Source organism: Schistocerca piceifrons, chromosome 1 (genome assembly GCF_021461385.2).
Source record: "Schistocerca piceifrons isolate TAMUIC-IGC-003096 chromosome 1, iqSchPice1.1, whole genome shotgun sequence".
Taxonomy (NCBI): domain Eukaryota; kingdom Metazoa; phylum Arthropoda; class Insecta; order Orthoptera; family Acrididae; genus Schistocerca; species Schistocerca piceifrons.
In genome coordinates this window covers 675,619,914-675,643,774 of record NC_060138.1, presented here as the reverse complement: position 1 = coordinate 675,643,774, position 23,861 = coordinate 675,619,914, and the positions used below count along the sequence as shown (strand labels likewise).

Below are 23,861 nucleotides of genomic sequence, written 5' to 3'. Positions count from 1 at the left end.
CCTCTCTGGCCGGACATGGGGGTTGCACCCCTCTACCATCCTCCACATCTACAAATCCTTAATCCGTCCCATCCTCTGTTATGCCAGTCCTGCCTGGATATCTACACCTCCCAAATTCTATATGTCCCTCCGCCTCACTTTCCGTACACGCCTCCCATCCCCCATGTGGATACTCTATGATCTCATTCCTTTCCCCCATCTGCTCTTATTCCTCGAACATATCCGCATCCTCTACACCTCCCGCCACCTTGAACCCCCTCACCCCTGGTTGCTCCTCTCCTCTCCCATCCCCACCCCCTGCCACATCTTCACTGTTGTGTCCCCCCTGCCCTCCATCTCTACACCCTACATCTCCTTTCCCAAGGTGGCTTCCATCAACTCCCCCTCGCGGATGATGCCCTCTCTCCCTCCATATATCCCTCCTATCAACTCTGATCCTCACTCCCCATCCTTTCCTCTGTCCTTTCCCCGGGCTCCCTCTCCCCTCTTCCATCCTCTTTCTTCCCCACCTCCCCTCTCTTTGCCCCCTTCTCTCCCCCCCCGAGTCCTTTTACATTTCCCTCCTCTGCCTCCTCTCATTACCTCTCGCGTCTGCCCTTCTCCCCCTTTATTAGTCCTCTCCCTCCTTGGCCCCCCCTTTTTCGTTTTTTTCCTTCCTCCCTCCTTGTTATTCCCCCTCCTCCAGCCCCCCCCCCCCCTCCCATCTGCCTTTGGCTCGAGAGTGTCATCTTTGTGCCGCCACTTTCGTGCAGTGTTCTACAGTGAGTGTTCTACAGTGAGTGTTCCGTGTTGTGTTTTTTGGGAAGTGTTGCGAACGGCCATCATACTGTCGCTGGGTGTGCCTTTTATCTCTTGCGAACAGAAACCAGACTGTCGCCGTGTTTTTTAATTGTGTGTGTACTATGTTACTTGTCTCATTCCTGTGTCTTTTATTAACGTTGCCAACCCCTTTTGCTTTCTGTTTTAACTTTCCGCCTTTTTCCGCCATTTTACACTTGACGTCTCCAATTTATCGCCTGTTTTTCTTGTTTCTTTTCTTCTTCCGTTTTTTAAAATGAAAGTCTGCAGACTATAGAGCAGCGTACTAAGCTGCTACCAGCCCGCCCCCTTCGGGGGGAATTGAAAATCAATAAAGGAAAAAAAAATAGTTCACGACAGTCAGTTTTAGCCCTGACGACGACCATGGAGGTAGTGGTCGAAAGCTTGGAGTTTTACCCTGAATTGACGCGGCATGTAAACCGAGAGATTTTTATTCAAGAAATACGTCGCGAAGGACTTCGTAGCCATAGTACGCATTTTTGTTTTACCAAATATTAGAAAGAAAGGCTCTTGCAGAAGCATTAGATCAGTTATGCATGGAAAATGTAATTTAACATATTGGTAACATCGTGTAAAATTTCGTTGTCATCCAGTTATTATTAGAGGAGTAATAAGTGTATTCCAAGAAAATAACTTTTCATACTCTTACGCCATTGTGTGGGGTAAGAGTACTGGGGCATGGGGCAAGAGAACGCAATACGTAGTTTTACCCCTAACTGGGGATTAAAGAAATATACGGAAAGACAAATTAGAAATTCTTTATTATTCGGTACTAGTGAAAAGTAAATGTCATATTTGCAATAAGGCCGAAAAATGTCTATCGAGTGAAATGCAGTGCTGCTATTGCTTGTTCTTCCTCCAAAGAAACAGCTGTCGTGAATCGGCAGAGGTGCTCACTGTCTTTACCAGTTTTAAAACTTTTTCCTAAGGCAGGCTTTGAAAACTCAGTACCTTTGAATGCTTGCGTATAGAGCACCCATTTTCAACATTGCCAAGAGCTTGATGGTAATGGCTGTCGAGTTGGCATGCTTGGCCGGCTTTTGGAAAAGAAACTGCTCTATGGAAGACGTGGTTGTATTCGAAGTGTACTTCAGCGGTACTTAAGCCTGAAACAGCCACTACCAAACGAAAGAACAGAAAAATTAATTCAAATTTTTTAAGATGAATAATGAGGCATCCAAGGTAAACAAACACAAACAAAAAAAAAATGTTTGAATACCCTGGAAGGGATTAAATAAGTCGAAGTACAGTTTATGGGGTGAAAACTCGTTTCTTGGTGCGGTACAAGTATGCGTTGCTAACTTGTATTCCGTAAGACCTGCGTGCTTTTATCCCCTTCCGCTATTTTGTTTTTCGCTAATTGGCAGCTAGCACACACAACTAAAGTCATATTGGAAGCTTAAAAGCGCCAGTTTCGATACCGAGGTTATCTAACTTTTAAATAGATGAAGGTTCACGTAACCCTCAGTGAAAACTATGCAAATTTTATATCGAAATTGTAGAAAAGTGACATACCGCTTTTTCTGCAGATGTAAGAGGACGACTGCCAGAGGTTTCAGAGTGAAACTGAGGAGGTGATGATTTCTGCGCTGCCTGTGGGAGAATTGTGAACTTCTGCTTTAGGGACCTGTATGTTCGATGAGTACTCTTGACCCACACGTACTTCTCCGTAAGAGCCCAGGTAGTAATACTAAAAACAAACAACACTAATGTATTCTGATGACAGTTCTACCTGGCTCAGAGAAATGAAACTCAAATGATTTCCTATAGTCGTCGACGGTATGTTCGTATACTAAGCCAGTAGAAAGACAGGGAATAGTGACTATGATGTCGTCATGGAGACAATGGTTATTAAAATAAATAAATCAGTTAAGAAGGCTAAGAGATTATTTCTGGTAGAAAGAGCAGATAAGCAGTTGTTAGCACCCCACTTACACAATGAATTTTCCTCATTTAGTTCCAGTGCGATGGACATAGAGGAATTATGGGCATAGTTTAAAGGAGTTGTAAATCGTACCCCGGAGAGGTATGTGTAGATTAAGTAGATTAACGACGGAAAAGACACACCGTGGTTTAACAATGAAATTCCGAATTTGGTGAGGAAGTAAAGCCTGTAGCACTCTCGGTTAAAAAGAGAATGCGCAAATAACGACTGACTCAATATGTTGGAGGTTCGTGCATTTGTAAGAAGTTCGCTGCACGAAACACAACAACTGTCACCGTGATACCTCAGAGAAAGATCTTATCGTTAAGCTGGTCTAAGGTTCCTGTCCATTCACTAGTTGACCAGTCTGGCGTGGTAACAGAAGGTACCAAAAGAAAAACCGAGTTGAAGAAATCGTTGACGCAGTAAGATCGTATAAACATACCGTCGTCTGGCAATCACACAGACTCCCGTATGAAGGGCATAGTGATAGGCATCCTTGGCGTAGTGAAATAAATGTAAGAGATGAAAACAAATAAATAGCCGGGTCCGGATGGAATCCCAGTTCGTTTGTCCAAAGAGTACTGTAGGGCATTGGCCCCTTACTTATCTTGCATTTATCGCGACTGAAGTAGCGTACAAGTGACTCCTATGTGCGAGAAGGGTAAGAGAACGGACACGCAACATTAGAGACCAATATTCCTAGCATCAGTTTTCTGCAGAATTCTTGAATATATTCTCAGAATATAATAAATTTTCTTGAGACGGAAAAGTTTCTTGATACATATATATTAACAAGGTGACGGCGACCAAGGGTCCTTTGTTTCAGTATGGATACACCCCGTGGTCTAGGGGTAGCGTCTTTGATTCATAATCAAAAACGTTTTCGGTCCCGGGTTCGATCCCCGCCACTGCCTAAATTATGATAAATAATCAGCATTGGCGGCCGAAGACTTCCGGCATAAGAAGTCAGCCTCATTCTGCCAACGGCCTTGTCAAAGAGGGCGGAGGAGCGGATAGAGGTTCAGGCCACTCTCTTGTCCTAGGGGTGAGAAATTGCCCCTAAAGGCGGAAGAATCAGCAATGATCAACGACATGAGGATGCAGAAGGCAATGGAAACCACTGCATTAAAGACACGTAACGTGTATCCACAGGACATGTGGTCTGTAATTGAAGAAGTGTCATGATGATCTCTCCATTGGCAAAAGATTCCGGAATAGTCCCCCATTCGGATCTCTGGGAGGGGACTGCCAAGGGGGAGGTTATCATGAGAAAAAGAAAGGATAACGTTCTACGAGTCGGGGCGTGGAATGTCAGAAGCTTGAACGTGGTAGGGAAACTAGAAAATCTGAAAAGGGAATTGCAAAGGCTCAATCTAGATACTATAGGGGTCAATGAAGTGGAAGGAAGACAAGGAGTCTGGTCAGATGAGTATCGGGTAATATCAACAGCAGCAGAAAATGGTATTACAGGTGTAGGATTCGTTATGAATAGGAAGGTAGGGCAGAGGGTGTGTTACTGTGAACAGTTCAGTGACCGGGTTGTTCTAATCAGAATCGACAGCAGACCAACACCGACAACGATAGTTCAGGTATACATGCCGACGACGCAAGCTGAAGATGAACAGATAGAGAAAGTGTATGAGGATATTGAATGGGTAATGCAGTATGTAAAGGGGAACGAAAATCTAATAGTGATGGGCGACTGGAATGCAGTTGTAGGGGAAGGAGTAGAAGAAAAGGTTACAGGAGAATATGGGCTTGGGACGAGGAATGAAAGAGGAGAAAGACTAATTGAGTTCTGTAACAAGTTTCAGCTAGTAATAGCGAATACCCTGTTCAAGAATCACAAGAGGAGGAGCTATACTTGGAAAAGGCAGGGAGATACGGGAAGATTTCAATTAGATTACATCATGGTCAGACAGAGATTCCGAAATCAGATACTGGATTGTAAGGCGTACCCAGGAGCAGATATAGACTCAGATCACAATACAGTAGTGATGAAGAGTAGGCTGAAGTTCAAGACATTAGTCAGGAAGAATCAATACGCAAACAAGTGGGATACGGAAGTACTAAGGAATGACGAGATACGTTTGAAGTTCTCTAACGCTATAGATACAGCAATAAGGAATAGCGCAGTAGGGAGTACAGTTGAAGAGGAATGGACATCTCTAAAAAGGGCCATCACAGAAGTTGGGAAGGAAAACATAGGTGCAAAGAAGGTAGCTGCGAAGAAACCATAGGTAACAGAAGAAATACTTCAGTTGATTGATGAAAGGAGGAAGTACAAACATGTTCCGGGAAAATCAGGAATACAGAAATACAAGTCGCTGAGGATTGAAATAAATAGGAAGTGCATGGAAGCTAAGACGAAATGGCTGCAGGAAAGATGTGAAGACATCGAAAAAGATATGATTGTCGGAAGGACAGACTCAGGATACAGGAAAGTCAAAACAACCTTTGGTGACATTAAAAGCAACGGTGGTGACATTAAGAGTGCAACGGGAATTCCACTGTTAAATGCAGAGAAGAGAGCAGATAGGTGGAAAGAATACATTGATAGCCTCTATGAGGGTGAAGATTTGTCTGATGTGATAGAAGAAGAAGCAGGAGCCGATTTAGAAGAGATAGGGGATCCAGTATTAAAATCGGAATTTAAAAGAGCTTTGGAGGACTTACGGTCAAATAAGGCAGAAGGGATAGATAACATTCCATCATTGGGGAAGTGGCAACAAAACGACTATTCACGTTGGTGTGTAGAATATATGAGTCTGGCGACATACCATCTGACTTTCGGAAAAGCATCATCCACACAATTCCGAAGACGGCAAGAGCTGACAAGAACGAGAATTATCGCACAATCAGCTTAACAGCTCATGCATCGAAGCTGCTTACAAGAATAATATACAGAAGAATGGAAAAGAAAATTGAGAATGCGCTAGGTGACGATCAGTTTGGCTTTAGGAAAAGTAAAGGGACGAGAGAGGCAATTCTGATGTTACGGCTAATAATGGAAGCAAGGCTAAAGAAAAATCAAGACACTTTCATAGGATTTGTCGACCTGGAAAAAGCGTTCGACAATATAAAATGGTGCAAGCTATTCGTCATTCTGAAAAAAGTAGGGATAAGCTATAGGGAGAGACGGGTCATATACAATATGTGCAACAACCAAGAGGGAATAATAAGAGTGGACGATCAAGAACGAAGTGCTCGTATTAAGAAGGGTGTAAGACAAGGCTGTAGCCTTTCGCCCCTACTCTTCAATGCGTACATCGAGGAAGCAATGATGGAAATAAAAGAAAGGTTCAGGAGTGGAATTAAAATACAAGGTGAAAGGATATCAATGATACGATTCGCTGATGACATTGCTATCCTGAGTGAAAGTGAAGAAGAATTAAGTGATCTACTGAACGGAATGAACAGTCTAATGAGTACACAGCATGGTTTGAGAGTAAATCGGAGAAAGACGAAGGTAACGAGAAGTAGTAGAAATGAGAACAGCGAGAAACTTAACATCGGGATTGATGGTCACGAAGTCAATGAAGTTAAGGAATTCTGCTACCTAGGCAGTAAAATAACCAATGACGGACGGAGCAAGGAGGACATCAAAAGCAGACTCGCCATGGCAAAAAAAGGCATTTCTGGCCAAGAGAAGTCTACTAATATCAAATACCGGCCTTAATTTGAGGAAGAAATTTCTGAGGATGTACGTCTGGAGTACAGCATTGTATGGTAGTGAAACATGGACTGTGGGAAAATCGGAACAGAAGAGAATCGAAGCATTTGAGATGTGGTGCTACAGACGAATGTTGAAAATTAGGTGGACTGATAAGGGAAGGAATGAGGAGGTTCTAGGCAGAATCGGAGAGGAAAGGAATATGTGGAAAACACTGATAAGGAGAAGGGACAGGATGATAGGACATCTGCTAAGATATGAGGGAATGACTTCCATGGTACTAGAGGGAGCTGTAGAGGGCAAAAACTGTAGAGGAAGACAGAGATTGGAATACGTCAAGCAAATAATTGAGGACGTAGGTTGCAAGTGCTACTCTGAGATGAAGAGGTTAGCACAGGAAAGGAATTCGTGGCGGGCCGCATCAAACCAGTCAGTAGACTGATGACCAACAAAAAGACACCCTATGTCCGATGGCAGGGGTTCATGGGTAGGTGTCACTACGTCAGTAGTGAATGACAGGCTGGGAAGTTGGGTTGGAAGGGTAGCGTGCTCGAAGGTCGAAGTGGCTAAGGTGACCGCTCACGTAAAGTAGGAGATCGGGTTCTAGTCCCAGTCCAGCAGAAATTTTCAACTCTTAAAATCGACACATTTCAAGGTCCAAAAGTTCCGAAAGTCATTAAAACCTTTGAAGGAAAATTTTCTGTCAACGAATCAGCGCTGTTTTAGAAACTATCGCTCAGTGAACATGATATCTTGTGAACTGTGGATGAAGGGCGACAGGCAGATTTGATATTCCTAGATTTCCGAAAAATATTTGACACGGTGCGCCACTGCAGACTGTTAACGAAAGTATAAGCATACAAAATAGGTTTCTAGATATGTGAGTCGCTGGAAGACTTCTTAACTAACAGGACCCACTACCTTGTCCTCGATGGCGAGTGTTCATCAGAGACAAGGCTAACGTCATGAAAGCCCCAGGGAAGTATAGTATGAGTGTTGTTATTTTCTAAATAAGTGATCTGGCGGAAAGGGTGGACAGCAATCTGCGGTCACTTGCTGATGATGCTGTAGTGTATGGGAAAGTATCATGGTGAATGACTGTACGAGGATTCAAGATGTCTTAGGCAAAATTTCTAGTGATGTGATGAATGGCTGCTAGTTATAAGTGTAGAAAAATGTTAATGCAGATGGATAGGAGAACAGGCTCATTAGGTTTGAATACAGCGTTAGCAATGTGCTACTCGAGAGGGTCACAAAGATTAAATGTCTAAGCAAAACGTTGGAAAGCGATGTGAAATGAGACGAGCACGTAATAAGTGTTGTAGTAGGGCACGTATAACGGGAGAATTTTAAAAAAGTGTGAAAAGTAGACCGCGTATAGAATACTAGTACGATCCATTCTTGAGTACTGCTCGAGTGTCTTGGAAGACATCGAAGCAATTCAGAGGAGGACTCCTAGATTTTTTACCAACGGGTCCGAACGACATGCAAGTGCTACGGAGATGCTTTGAGAACTCTAATGGGAATCCTTTGGAGGGAAGGCGACATTCTTTCCCAAGGAAACTATTCAGAAAGTTTAGAGAACAAGCATTTGAAGCTCACTGCAAGACAATGGTACTGCTATCAGCGTACATTTGGCGTTAAGTCGAAGAACATGAAATACCAGAAATTAGGGTGATATTGAGATATATAGAAAGTTATTTTACCTCGGTCTATTTGCGAGTGGTACAGGAAAGACTACTAGTGTTATAGGGAACCCTCCACCGAGCACCATAAGTTGCCTTGCGGAGTATGTAGGTGTAGAAGTTACACTGACTTCTGACCATACGTCCTGGGTGATCGGTTTTCCCTTTTTCTTCATGCAGTGTAAATGACGTCCGTCTTTTTGTTGTGATGCACACTTGGTAGCTCGGATAACAGTGGTGGTGGTGCTGGTGCAGGTGCGTCAGCTGCTGACGGAGTGCGCCGAGTACCAGGTGTCGCAGGCGGGTGGCGGCGCGCCGGACGCGGCGGCGACGCGGCTGCTGCGCGAGCTGCGCAGGCCGGCCCCCGTGGGCGGCGGCACCGTCGCACTGCTCGTCACGCAGCGCCGCGACGACGACGACGACGAGGCGCCCGGCGCTGACGACGACGACGACGACGACGAGGACGAGGACGACGAGGAGGAGCGCAGGTGCGTGCTGTGAGGGCAGGCAGCAACTACGACTGCGGTCGAGCTGCACTTCCCGTCGGTGTTGACATTGTTACACACTGTGAATCAGCTCACTTCGCACTTGTGATAATTCAGCGTCATTAACGGTGAGGCACAAAGCAATTTATGACATTATCTGTCATTGCGCATTGATTTAAACTGAGACAAAGAAATTAACGAATTAGCTGCCAGCGGGCATTGGTTTAAATCGATGGAGAAACTTGAGAATTTGTTCCAGACCAGGATTCAAACTCGGTTCCTCTTATTACTAGGAAGATCCTCTGACCACTGCGCAATACGGACACACTGGCCGTCATAACTGCACCGACATCCCTAGCACACCATGCGTCAGACTCATCTTCTTAACTTATGCACACACTACTAACGTAGCGCCCCTTCCCCATTATCCTCATTACTCGGGCCATTTAGCCTATTCCTGTAAGAGTTCGAGCGTGGTGTACATCCGCAGTGAAGTGATAATTTGGTCGTCCTCACCTTAATTATATATATATGTGGTGTCTGTTTTTTCGGACATGTCCAGAAGGTGAGGACAGCCGATTATTCAGTAGGGGTGTACGCTAAGCTAGAACTCTTAAGGGAATCTGTGAAATGCTGCGAGGAATGAGGATAATGGGGAAGGGGCACTACATTAGTAGTGTGTGGATAAGTTGAAAATTTGGGTCTGACGGGAGGTGTACCAGGGTAGCCCGTGCAGCTACTATGACCACTGTGTCCAGACGGCGCAATGGTTAGCACATCTGCCTACTAATCGGGGAACCACGGTTGGAATCTCAGTTCGACGCAAATGTTAGAGTCCGCCATCGATTTAAATCAGTGTCTGCCAGCAGCTAATGTCATTAACTGCTTTGTGCCTTGACTGTTACTGGCGCTGTTTTGTGTCTTGACCCCTGTCTGTTCTTTCGGATATGTCTGACAGAACAAATATCACATATATTATTATTATCATACATTTTTGATCTTAAAACAGTGATTAAACTTCAATGTTATATGTTTATTCAATTTTTCCCCTTTTTTCAAGTTTTCTTATTCTTTTTCTCGTCCCAAAATCACTTCATTCTTTGACTGTGTTCCTCTTTCCTTTGTTATATCCATATTTACCCTGGTCTCTTCGTTTCTTTTATTTCAAATTTCGTGTTCATAATTTTGTTTCTGAATTTGTCTCTTTCATCTATTGATTTCTGCTTGTTTTAGGTCTTCCTCTATTTCATGAAACCAGTCGGTTTTTTTGATTGAGCTGTTGACTACATCAGAAAGTCTCTTTGTGACTATAGTGTTGTTCATCGACGTTTTCTCATTATGTCTTTGAGTCTGTCTGTGTTTTCGTATAGTTCTTTGGTTGGCCTCTTCATCCATATACCGTCTCCATGTACTGCTCCACAAATTTTTCAAAGGAATTTACGTTATATCTTTTCTGTCTCTGTGATGCCTGTTTGTGGTAGTTTCTGATGCACAGACGGCTTCTGGTAGTACAAATGTGTTGCAGTGCATGAGTTTCGCCTGTCTTGAGATGTTTCTTCTATTGTAGTGCGTCCATGTGAGTTTGTACGATTTCTGAAGTTTTTCTCTTCGTTCTGTACTGGAGGCCTTGTTTTGTCCTCCTATTTGTGTGTATTTCCCTAGATACTTCAATTTTTCCACTCTATTAACCAATCTGTATCTTGAGTGCATGACTTATGCACTGTTGTTCTTTCTTTCCATATATTGTCTTTTCTAGTATGATATCTGTAACTCAGTTTTAGCAGAGACTTCATGTAAATATGCCAGGGCTTCCTGCGCTTCTTCCCTGTTGTTGCTGAGTATTTCCAAGTCATCTGCAAATGCTAGGCATTTTCAGATTGTTTAGTTTGCACGTGTTCTTCCTAACTGAATTCCTTTTACTTTTTCTTCCCACTGCTTGATAATTTTGTTCAGGACTATGTTGAATGGATGTGGTGAGAGACCATCTCCTTGTCTGACCCCTGTATGTGTCAAATGTTTCTGAGATTTCTCCCGTAAATTTTATTTTGTATGTGGTGTCGGTGAACGTCTGTCTATCAGTGCCTTGTTTTTCTGCCTATTACATGTTCTTTTAGTGTTTTAAAGAGAGTTTGCCTGTCAATGGAGTCATAGGCCTTCTTAAAGTCCTGGGACCTCTGCTGTTCCTGATCTATATAAATGACCTGGGTGACAATCTGAGCAGTTCTCTTAGGTTGTTCGCAGATGATGCTGTAATTTACCGTCTAGTAAGGTCATCCGAAGACCAGTATCGGTTGCAAAGTGATTTAGAAAAGATTGCCGTATGGTGTGGCAGGTGTCAGTTGACGCTAAATAACGAAAAGTGTGAGGTAATCCACATGAGTTCCAAAAGAAATCCGTTGGAATCCGATTACTCGATAAATAGTATAATTCTCAAGGCTGTCAATTCAACTAAGTACCTGGGTGTTAAAATTACGAATAACTTCAGTTGGAAAGACCACATTGATAATATTGTGGGGAAGGCGAGCCAAAGGTTGCGTTTCATTGGCAGGACACTTAGAAGGTGCAACAAGTCCACTAAAGAGACAGCTTACACTACACTCGTTCATCCTCTGTTAGAATATTGCTGCGCGGTGTGGGATCCTTACCAGGCGGGATTGACGGAGGTCATCGAAAGGGTGCAAAAAAGGGCAGCTCGTTTTGTATTATCACGTAATAGGGGAGAGAGTGTGGCAGATATGATACGCGAGTTGGGATGGATTAAAGCAAAGACGTTTCTCGTCGCGGCGAGATCTATTTACGAAATTTCAGTCACCAACTTTCTCTTCCGAATGCGAAAATATTTTGTTGACCACAACCTACATAGGTAGGAATGATCATCAAAATAAAATAAGAGAAATCAGAGCTCGAACAGAAAGGTTTAGGTGTTCGTTTTTCCCGCGCGCTGTTCGGGAGTGGAATGGTAGAAAGATAGTATGATGGTAGTTCGATGAACCCTCTGCCAAACACTTAAATGTGAATTGCAGAGTAATCATGTAGATGTAACTACAGTATTGCTCGCCTGTCTGACCTTCAAGAGTGTTCGCAGGTTCCAAATTTGTTCAGTACAGGATCTTCCCTTTCTGAACCCTGCCTGTTATTCACTTACCTCTGTATTCACTTGTGGTTTCAGTCTGTAGAATAACTCCTTGAACAGAATTTTGTGAGTGACTGGTTGAACTGAGATCCCTCTCTAAATTTTAGGGTCTGTCCTGTCTCTCTTTTTGTGGAGGGGGTGAATCAGAGCGCAATTCCATTCCCGTGGATTTTTCTCTATTCTCCATATTTCCAAGATAATTTTATGAATTTTCTTTGTAATATTTTCGTCTGTGAGTTTCCAGATGTCGGCGATAATGCTATCTTCCCCTGGGGCTCCGTTGTTCTTTAGTTATTTTATAACCTCCTCTACATCTGTGATTGTAGGCGGCTTCGAGTCTGGGTTTGATAGTGTTTTCGTGAAGTATAATTTTTCTTTGGGTTTCTCACAGTTGCCGGCTGGAGTGGCCGAGCGGTTCTAGGCGCTTCAGTCTGGAACCGCGCGACCCCTACGGTCGCAGGTTCCAATCCTGCCTCGGGCATGGATGTGTGTGATGTCCTTAGGTTAGTTAGGTTTAAGTAGTTCTAAGTTCTAGGGGACTGAAGACCTCAGCTGTTAAGTCCCATAGTGCTCAGAACCATTTGAACCATTTTTCTCACAGTTGAGGAGTTCATCAAATTATTCTTTAAGAATATTGTAATTTTCTTTAGAGTTTGTTTCTAGAGATCCAGTTGTTCTTCTGAAACAGGGATTTGGAGGCTGATACCCCATTAATTTTTTTCCTGCATGTTCTATTGAAATTTCTGGTAGAATTTTTCTTGGAGTCCTCCTCTATTTTATTTCATCTGTTTGTGTCGTATGCCCTTTTCACTGCTCTAATATCTTTCTAAGATTGTTTTTGTACTTTGTATAAATCGTGTCATGTTTCCGTTGTTCTGTTGCTGCTGAAACACTTCCATGCCTTAGCTCTTCGTTCAACTGCCTAATCAAAAGTTGCATTCCAGCAGCTATGTTTGCTTTTTCTAGGAGGTTGACCCCATCGCATTGCTTTGAACTGTCTTCGCCAAGTCTGTCCATTTCTCTGTTGTATTCTGATTAACTTCTTAATAATTTTGTCTTCGTTTATCTTTATGTATTCTTGATGTGGTCTTATAATTTGGTTCTGTTTTGTGGCTCTAAATGGCTCTTAGCACTATGGGACTTAACATCTGAGGTCATCAGTCCGCTAGAACTTAGAACTACTTTAACTAACCTAAGGACATCACACACATCCATGTCCGAGGCAGGATTCGAACCTGCGACCGTAGCGGTCGCGCCGTTCCAGACTGAAGCGCCTAGAACCGCTCGGCCACTACGGCCGGCTCATTTGCTTGTGCTTCTTCTCTTTGCCTAGTTGTGCCCTGAAATGTCCTAGTGCAATCTTGACGTGTCTTTCTGGTATTTTGTTTGTTATTTCTTCTATGTCTTCCCGAAAGTTTTCGACTCCTTGTGGTCTCTTCCTGTTGTGATCGTTTATAGGTGCATGTGCGTTGATGATCGTGCATCTTTTGTTTCCTGATTTGATGATTATTGTGAAGATACTGAACTGAAATCTATGATGTCTGTGACATATTTATGTACTGCAAATCCTGTGCCAAACATTGTTGGTGTTCCTCGCCTGCCAGTAGGTTTTCCTTTGTATATGCTGTAGTTTTACATGTTAAAATGGTTCTCGTCAATAAAACGCGTCTCTTGTATTGCGAGGTTTTTTTATGTGAAATTTTTCGAGTACATCAGTAAGCGATTTATGTTTGCCTATCTTAACCAGAATATTGGTGTTGAGTGTGCCAATAAAATGTTTGCGAGGAGGTTCCGAGAAGCTCAGACTCTTTTCTATTTCATGATGTTCCTTGTCCCCAAAATCTGATGACCAGGAAAATCCAGTAAATTCGCAGAGGCCTGCGGTTGTGGGTATCTTTCCCGTTGTTCCATCATGATTTTTTTCAAGTTCAAGGTGGTTGTGGTAACCTCTGTTGGTGGTCACAGTTGTTAAAGACTTGATTGTCGAGATCAAGACGTATTTGTAGCAGCCGGTGAACAGACGCTGACCCCTAGCCGCTGGATGCCAGAAAAGACACTAATGGGTTTAGGCCTGTGTTAGTATTTGGTCCGCAATGGGTGTTTCATTTGCCCAGTACCATCATATGTGGAAAGTTTTCCCCTATCCGCCATCTGGGGAGGCGCCTCATGGGTAATCTAGCAACCCCCCACCCCCCCCCCCACACACACACTTAAGTAATGGACAAAATACGCAATCATTTCCAGCACTTACCTCTGTTTTACATTCATTCCTTCTTCATTCTTTCGACGTATTCTGTAGATCCTAGCAACAAGCAACAATGGACATGGAACGAGTGAAGGCATACACTGACAAAAGATCAAATTCTGATATTATCCATCTGAAGGGTTAGAGGTAGCGCTTGGGAAGACAAACGATACCGTTATTTAGCGTACAACACAAACGTGTGGAATGTCATGCACAGTTCCACGCCACATTTCGGGAGTCCAGTTCCAGTTGCCTGGTTGTCTGTGTTCAACCCTTCTTACACACGCACTTTCAAAATCACATTTAGTCATGAAACAAAATTAAATAACAATCATAAACATGGCTGACCTTCAGCATCCATATATAAGCTTTAATGAAGGATACAAGAATTCAACAAGTTGCACAGATTTTATTGCAAGTTGACCTGCTTTCGATACCGCCAAAGGGTACCTTCATCACAATGCAGTCGCCACCGCTAGTGTTCATCGTGATCATGTAATATCCACATACAGACGGCAGACCGTATCATTAGCAGTGGAGGATATATAAATCGTGTCGCGGGGACACGAAAAACAGTGTAGTAGTTTTCGTAATATTTAAACGAAGCGACTTATTTTACGACCAAAAGTACATGATCACTGGTTTTAGGGCCAACATTTGAATGATTTTGGAAACGGCTAAGTTTGTAAACTATCAGTGTTAGTGGTTACAGTATACCGTGCCTGGTAAAATAGAGCTATCCAAAACCGGCACTGAGGCAACTGTGGTGCACCACGGGCCTTAGATGACAGGGGTGAGCGACGGCCATGGAGATGTGTATGGGCGAATAGACGTGCAGTTGTTGAACAACCTACCGCTCAGATGAACCAAAGGGCTACCTACAGTGTTGTTGAGGAGTCAACAACCTTTCAGCGAACGTTGCTGCGTAAGGGCCTCCGCAGTAGACACCTGGTTCGTGTACCCATTCTGACTGCTACACATCGGCGATGAACGCTGAAATTTGCACGCCAGTGTCGCTACTGGACGTCCACCGATGGGTGACTGATGGCCTTTTCAGATGAATCACGTCTAATGCTTCATCGGACTGAAGGCTATTGGCCTGAACGGCGTGAAACATGTGAAAGCAAACACCCTTCAACAATCGTCGGAAGGGTCAAGACCGAAGGGCTTTCCCTAGGTCATCTCGTCATTCTGGAACGCACGATAGATAAACACAAGTTGGTAATCATGTCGAACCCTGCATGCAGTTTGCTTTTCCTCCGCACGATAGCATCCACCAACAGGACAGTGCAATGTGTGACACAGCTCGCACTGTTCAAGAACATACGTGGCTCGAAGAGCATCAGGACGAGTTTCCCGAATTCGCCTGGCCACAAAACTTCCTCAGATTTAAAGCGAATCGAGAACCCGTGGGACCACCTCGATCGAGCTGTTAGAGTCACGAACCTAAAATTCTCGCTCAGCTGGATACGACACTGGAATAGGGATGGCTCCACACCCCCGTCAATATCTCCAAGAACCTCACTAACTCACATTTTGCATATTTCTCAGCGGTCAACGCTGCTAGAGATATTCAGGATTCTGACAGATGGTCACATTAACGTGACTGGACAATGTAGTTACACAGATTCACTTTGCATGGAGATAAAACGAAACCACATAAGCTGAAGTTCTCATGTCAAATAAATAAAAGTTATCTTGTAAAGCCAACATTAAAACCACTGGCATAGCAAGCCACTAGAACTGACATCTGACTGAAAAGTTTGTCAACTGATTATGTCGCTACGTGGATTTTCTTCTTACGGCACTCCAGTTCATATGGTTTTGTTATCTCTCTGTGCAATGTGAACCTATGTAACAAGAACTTATTCTGATGAAGATCCCATTAGTCGGTATCAGAACCAAGTTAATATAATAAAATTAGTGCAACTGATTGGCAGTCCTTAATCCTTCATTAAAACGTAAACGTGGTTTCTGAAAGTCAGCCGTGTTCGAGACTAAGATTTTTATCATCCCTTATATCTATGATTCTGACAAAGTACAAAGATGTAAGAAGAAAATTTTAAACACAAGTTGCGCGCACTGCTCTGTTTCCACTTATGTGCGTAATCAATTAACAAAACTTTCCGTCTGACGTCAGTCCCAGCAGCTTGCTATGCCTGTGGTTTTAATGTTCACTTTACAAGGTAACTTACATAGCGTCCTGTCTTACTTTAAAATCGGCAACACCTGATTTTCTATTTTTGCTTCTTTAAACTGCCACCGATCCACTAAGTGCTCCTCTCTGGTGCTGTTAACTCCGGCCACATCTGCTTCAAGTCACACCAGCTGCTGCATTCACGTACCCTGTATAGTTCGGTAAATATGCACACGGTTCCAACTGTCTACACTGAGCTAGCAGCCATTCCACTATGTTCCAGAGATGTTACATGCGACACGAAATAAAAGCATAACAACTGTTATCTACAAACCTCTCACATGTCGTATTACTACTAAACTCAACACAGATCTATGAACACACTTAAGAATGCGTCACCTCTCTTTCCCTTTTACGTACATTTCCTTTGAATAAAGCGTTACAACTCTTTCCCCTTCGTACATTCAACAGAATAGCTCTTTCGGAGCTCAGTGACTTATCTCTTTCTCTGACTAGAGTATACATCCTTTGCTACATCAATATCAGCTTCTTTACAGAACCGATAGTCTAGGGTATCGTAGATGTTGTATTTGTTCGTAAAAACACAGTTTTCTCCGCCTTCTGACTGATTTGACTCTCTCGCCACTAATTCGTCTTCCGTGTGAGTCTCTTCAACTCAGAGTAGCGTTTACATCTAACATTCACATTTGTCTCATGTACACTTCACTCTGTCTTCCCCAAAAATGTCTACCTTCCATTAGCGCGCAAACTGTTCCGTAATATCTTTTCAGATGCCCTATCATGCAGTCCGTTTCTCTGATTCATGTTTTCGACATTTTTCTGGTCGATTCTGTGGAGAGTCTACTCAGTTCTGACCATCTTTAATTTTCAGCATCCTCTTGTGGCACCTCGTCTTAACCTTTCGATTCTGTTTTCCCCACAGTTCACGATTCATTTTGAAACGTTCTCCGATACTTCCTCTCGTATTTTACATTAATTTCCTTTGAGATGTTTTGATGCCTATCGAAGCAGTGCCCACTGCTTAACAGCGAGAGAGAATAACTGATGACCAAACCGCCACAAACAACAAGTCATAAGCAAACTGCCTGCCTCAGGAGGCGGAAGGTTAACAGTGGTGCATGGCTCTACGGAATATCAGACCTGGCTGTTGGCTCTACGTCTTTGAAGTCCAACCACACATCCTCAATCTTTTAACCTTACCTGATCTTAACTGCAGTGCAGCTGCTACAACGTCGCGCTCTCACATATGACCTCTGACAGTGAATGATTGTAAAAGAACATCACTTTGTGGTTGGTAAACCTATAAATAAATACCAGAAAAAACTGATGAAAACTTAATATATTGTTGAGGCCCAGTGTCCTCCAGTTTTGCAGGTGTTCATTAATTACATCAATTGCACAAAGTTACCAGTTACTTTTATTAGAATTTACAGATCTCAGACGATCGAAACTCATCCTTCCCGACGCGACGCTACCAGTATGGACGATGATTTATTCGCCCTTGAAGGTAAAGTTCTAAGCTGCCACAGCTCTGCTAAGTTATGCAGAATATACTTCATGCTCTCTGCCACACGGGACTTCAAACTACAACGCCAGGATTGTTTAGGAACTGTTGGCACTTAATAAGTCGATATTCACCAAGAAACTAAAATAAACTAACCCACTAACCCGACCATTGTAACCAAGTGGTCATCAGCAATGGTATAAACACAATAATGAGACAGTGAACACTGGGACAGTCGAAGTATGCTACTTATTGACATGAGTTGGACTGAAAGCTTCTCGCCTAGCATAAATTGTGCTTGTTACCTACCTTCGCCTAAGTTCATTTGTTCTCACGAGTGAAACTACACTTTGTAAACACCAAAAGATTCACTTTATGTGCGTCAACAATTGATTAGGCGTTATTGACTCAATATGATCAAAGACAAAGCTTATCGTACCGTAACTGTGGAGCTGACGTTCGCTGCACATCCAAGCTCCTCCAACTCCAGCCGCGTTCTTCCCTAACAATGGAGCGTCTGCCCCATTATCGGCCGTCCTGGCCGTCAGTGACGTCACACCATCCACTTTAAAAAGTATTAATGCTTTAATATAATACTAGATTAAATGGTTGACTTCATTGGAAATACTCTTAGAACTGCCAGTATTCCTCCTGCCATTTAACTATGACGATCTGTAACTTTATCATGTACTATTGTCCTTCTTCCCATCTTCTGCCCCTTGGACTCTTCCACCAAGTAGTGAAGGGGTGTCCGTCCCTTCATTCTATGCATATTAGCGTTCCATACTTCGAAAACTTCTCATCATCGAAGTCTGAATTACTCTAATGCTTTGTCCTCGGCAATGGCTGCTCGCGCTCACCACTGGCTCGAATTAATTATGATCATCAACATAAACTAAAATTAAAATATTTCGTGATTCTTCACTCGTGATTCTTCTTATTACCAAATTTAATCATATTAAATTTTACATACATCTACACATATTAGACCCGATAACTTCTCTCCATTACTTTCATGTAACAACATACTACCACCGAGATGACGGTGTACAGTGGGATAACATATCACTGCCTCATCTCAATCTGCATACTATGATTTGCTCCAGATGCATACTGTCAGAAATTTCTTTCTAACATTAAGTCGGATTATTGATAGTAGTAAACAACTTGCGGTAAAGAATGCTTTGTTTGCAAGTGCTAGTCTGTTTATGTCCCCTTTGCATCACTCTCTATGTGTTATTACGCTTCCATGGTACTGCAAGGAGACTTCAGTAACTTGGTTACACGTCCCTATGTCAGACCAAGTAACTTTCATTGAATGCAGCTGTACACTTTAAACAGACACAGACAAATGAGAGAATTTTTCAGCATAGTCACCATGTCTCTATAAACAATGGTCGAAATGTCCTCTCAGTCGGTCAATCCTTCGAAGACAGAAATGCACTCCTTGGTGAAGGCACCATTTGAGGACCACTGTGTGAACATCCTCATTGTTAGAAGAAAATCTCTTTCCCCGCCAGGTGTTCTTCGTCGACTGCCTGGGCATTGTCCTCGGTGGTCGATGTCGACGTCCTCCCTTCCGCATCAGCGGCAACCACGTCTGTGCGGCATTCATCATATTGTTTGCTTACTAACTGTAAGGCTTGACGCAACAACGCATTTGGCCCGTAAACCGCCAGAATTTCGCGGTGAATATGTGCGCAAATTAGATGTCTTACGCACAAGACTCCTCTTACGTACTTCAATGAGGACTACCTTTCAGTGACCGTGCTACTTCGTTCACACACTGTGATGCATCTATTAACAGTGCCGCAGCATAATTTCGTCTGCAGCACCCGGAACATGTACTCTCTTGTGACAATGTGCCACTCTTGTTACGGAAAAATCTTAGCGTGGGACAAGATGCGTAATTCACTTTCTGAAGTTCGTACGTTGAGTTTCACTTCGTCTATCGCTTCTTTACCATTCAGCTTAATGTTTCATGTCTACCTCTAGCACCACGCTTGAAATACATTGTCTCTTCGGTTTTACATACTCTAAATTTCAGTTCCTCACGGTGTTACTTTGAAGGACAGTATCCAAAGCATATTTCACAATTCTGTGTCTCAGTGGAATTTTATTGCTGAATATTTTTCCGACATCCTCAATTTACATCTGACGTCCCACTTAGTGATTTTGTTCCATTGTCTCAGAAAGCATTGCATGCGGTAACCTCAGGCATACGCTGAGATGAAAAAAGTCATGGCATACCTCCTAATATCGTATATCGTATCAGACCACCTTTTTTCCAGCATAGTGCAGCAGCTAGACGTAGCATTGCCTCAACAAGTCGTTGGAAGTCCGCTGCTGAAATACTGAGCCATACTGCCTCTATAGCCGTCCGTAATTGTGGAACTTTTGGGGATTCAAGTCGGGCGATCTTGATAGCCAAATCATTCGCTCGGATCCTAAGGAATGTCCTTCAAACCAATCACGAACAATTGTGGCCTTTGGTGACATCGTTGTTTGGGAACAAGCAGTCAATGAATGGCTGTCAATGGACTGCAAGTAGCCGAACATAATCATTTCTAATCCATGATCGATTCAGATGGACCAGAGGACTCAGTGCATTCCACGTAAACACGCCCCACGCCATTATGGATCCTCCACCAGCCTGCACAGTGCCTTGTTGACAATTTGGTTCCATGACTTCGTGGGGCCTGCGCCACAGTCGAACCCTACCGTCAGTTTTTATCAACTGAAATCGGGACTCGGCTGACACGCCAAGGTTGTCCAGTCTCTTTTGGGTCCAACCGATACGGTGACGAACCCAGGAGAAGCGCTAAAGACGATGTGCTGTTAGCGGAGGCACTCGCGTCGGTCGTCTGCTGCCATGGCCCATTAACACCGAGTTTCGCAGCACTGTAATGCTTGTCTGTTAGCTCTGACAACTCTATACAAACGCTGTCGGTCGTTAAGTGCAGGCCTTCTCCGTGGCGAGAGGCAATACCTGAAATTTGGTATTGTCGGAACACTCTTGACACTGTGGATTTCGGAATGTTGAATTCCCTAACGATTTCCGAAATGGAATGATGTCGCATGCGTCTGCCTCCAACTATCAATGCGCTTTCAAAGTCTGTTAATTCCCGTCGTGCGGCCATAATGAGGTCCTTTATATTTTCACGTGTATGGCCAGCGAACACATGACAACTCCGCCAGTGCACTGCCTTTTTATATCCTATGTACGCGATACTACCTGATTCTGCATATGTCCGTATCGCTATTCTATGACTTTTGTCATCTCAGAGTAAATCTGCATCTACATCTATATCTACATGACTACTCTGCAATTCACATTTAAGTACGTGGCAGAGGGTTTACCGAACCACAATCATACTATGTCTCTACCACTCCACTCCCGAACAGCGCGCGGGAAAAACGAACACCTAAACCTTTCTGTTCGAGCTCTGATTTCTCTTATTTTATTTCGATGATCATTCCTACCTATGTAGGTTGGGATCAACAAAATATTTTCGCATTCGGAAGAGAAAGTTGGTGACTGCAATTTCGTAAATAGATCTCGCCGCGACGAGAAACGTCTTTGCTTTAATGACTTCCATCCCAACTCGCGTATCATATCTGCCACACTCTCTCGCCTATTACGTGATAATACAAAACGAGCTACCCTTTCTTGCACCCTTTCGATGTTCTCCGTCAGTCCCACCTGGTAAGGATCCCACACCGCGCAGCAATATTCTAACAGAGGACGAACTAGTGTGGTGTAAGCTGTCTCTACGTCAGTCCCACCTGGTAAGGATCCCACACCGCGCAGCAATATTCTAACAGAGGACGAACTAGTGTGGTGTAAGCTGTCTCTCCGTCAGTCCCACCTGGTAAGGATCCCACACCGCGCAGCAATATTCTAACAGAGGACGAACTAGTGTGGTGTAAGCTGTCTCTCCGTCAGTCCCACCTGGTAAGGATCCCACACCGCGCAGCAATATTCTAACAGAGGACGAACTAGTGTGGTGTAAGCTGTCTCTCCGTCAGTCCCACCTGGTAAGGATCCCACACCGCGCAGCAATATTCTAACAGAGGACGAACTAGTGTGGTGTAAGCTGTCTCTCCGTCAGTCCCACCTGGTAAGGATCCCACACCGCGCAGCAATATTCTAACAGAGGACGAACTAGTGTGGTGTAAGCTGTCTCTACGTCAGTCCCACCTGGTAAGGATCCCACACCGCGCAGCAATATTCTAACAGAGGACGAACTAGTGTGGTGTAAGCTGTCTCTCCGTCAGTCCCACCTGGTAAGGATCCCACACCGCGCAGCAATATTCTAACAGAGGACGAACTAGTGTGGTGTAAGCTGTCTCTCCGTCAGTCCCACCTGGTAAGGATCCCACACCGCGCAGCAATATTCTAACAGAGGACGAACTAGTGTGGTGTAAGCTGTCTCTTTAGTGGACTTGTTGCATCCTCTAAGTGTCCTGCCAATAAAACGCAACCTTTGGCTCGCCTTCCCCACAATATTATCTCACACTCTAGTACCGAGGAGCCGCTTGAAGCTCGGCGCCCACTTTGCAAGGCAGCCACGCTACACTGTGTCCAAACGGTGTCTCTTAGGTCTGCTGTCACGTGTAGTTTAGCCTCCTCTTTGTGATACGTGTAAAGCTGTGACAGGTTTTTGCCGCCCCTGAAGCTGGCTCGTGTCGCCTGGTGTGTTACACAGCGCGGCGGCGCACGACACGCCGTCGCGGGTTCCCCTGATCTGGAGGCCGACCGAGCAGCAGCAGCAGCAGCATCAGGCCGGCGGCGGCGGCCCCCAGCTGCACCTGCAGACGCTTCCCCATAAGCGGCCGCCCACGCCGCCCCCGAGGCGCGTGTCGCACGCGCATGCGCACGCGCACCAGCCTGACGTCACCGCCGACGCCACGCCGGCTTCCTGCACCGCCACGGCCGACTCCGCCGTCTCGGGCGCCAACCACGACGCCGCAAGGCACAGCAACGTACGTCTTAATGGTCGACCGCTGCAATCTGAAACATTCTCTTTGCCATCATTTACAATTATTCAAACTGTCCACATAAATTTCTTAATGCACTGAACCAATAGGCAGACAGTCACGCTTGAACCGCGTTGTTACGATAAAGATTGTGGATACATCAGAACGAAGGAGGGAAAAGCACATGGATACTCCAGGGAGTACCATTATAGTACAATACTACAGCAAAAGTTCAGCTGGGAGCAGGAAGGTCTCAGGTCAACAGATCTTACATTTCAAACAGAAAGACAGCTTTATTTTCAAAATATCCAGAATGAATCTATCATTCTGCAGCGGAGTGCGCGCTGATACGAAACTTCCTGGCAGACAAAACCCTGTGCCGGACCGAAACTCGATATCGGGATGATAGGAGATAAGGTATTGGCGGAAATAAAGCTGTGACGACATGTCATTAGTCATGCTTGGGTAGCTCACTGAGCACTTACCGGCGAATGTAAAGGTCCCGAGTCGAATCTCGTTCTGGCATACAATTGTAATCTGCCAGGAAGTTTCGGTACTCTAAATAGTTATATATACTCTGATAAATTCAAGTGAATGCAAGCAAATGAACAATGTAAGTTTAGTATTATAAATTGAACAATTTACCTTGAGATACCAAACCGTTGAGCTTCACACCCTCTGGTGGTTCGCTTCCAAAATAAATAAAGCACAGTATGAAGTAAAAAGAGAGAGAAAAACTTGTCACTTAACGAATGTTCAATAATAATAAATCCAACATGAAAGAAATTTAGCTATTAGAACATGCAGTGGGCCACTATAATGCAGCACTGAAATAAATAGGTAACGATAAAAGGAGTATGCATAAAATTTAAAAGGACGACGTCTAGCTGAAAGAACAAGTAGTAAAGCCGTGAGTACCAAAGCCAGCACAAATACTACTGACAAATTACAAACCTTGCTTGAACCCGATGGACAGGAATATCTCTAGGACAGGCAGACAGAAACTTTGGCATTGTACATAGCCTAACTTTAAATTGAGATTATTGAGGTTAATTCCATTTACGAGCGTATAAATAAAATTTGAACGTGAATGCCCAAGTGGCTTCAACTAAGACAGGAAAACTGAACTTGGATTTATGATGAGTACACAATAGATTGCGGAAATAACTCGTAATATTCATATATTATCAACTGTCCTCAAAGCCAATACAAAAAAATAAGAGTGGCATAAAATAATTTATCACTGTAATTT

At 43.8% G+C, this 23,861-nt stretch overlaps 1 protein-coding gene across 1 annotated transcript in view; it reads left to right on the top strand.

The window, feature by feature from the left end:
• LOC124765611 (potassium channel subfamily K member 18-like) overlaps positions 1–23,861 on the top strand; it is a 54,966-nt gene that overhangs the window by 19,142 nt on the left and 11,963 nt on the right. The window contains exons 3-5 of the mRNA XM_047249139.1: positions 8,328–8,464; positions 8,531–8,592; positions 22,339–22,615. Coding sequence (XP_047105095.1) covers positions 8,328–8,464; positions 8,531–8,592; positions 22,339–22,615 — 476 coding nt within the window. The remainder of the gene's footprint in view (positions 1–8,327; positions 8,465–8,530; positions 8,593–22,338; positions 22,616–23,861) is intronic.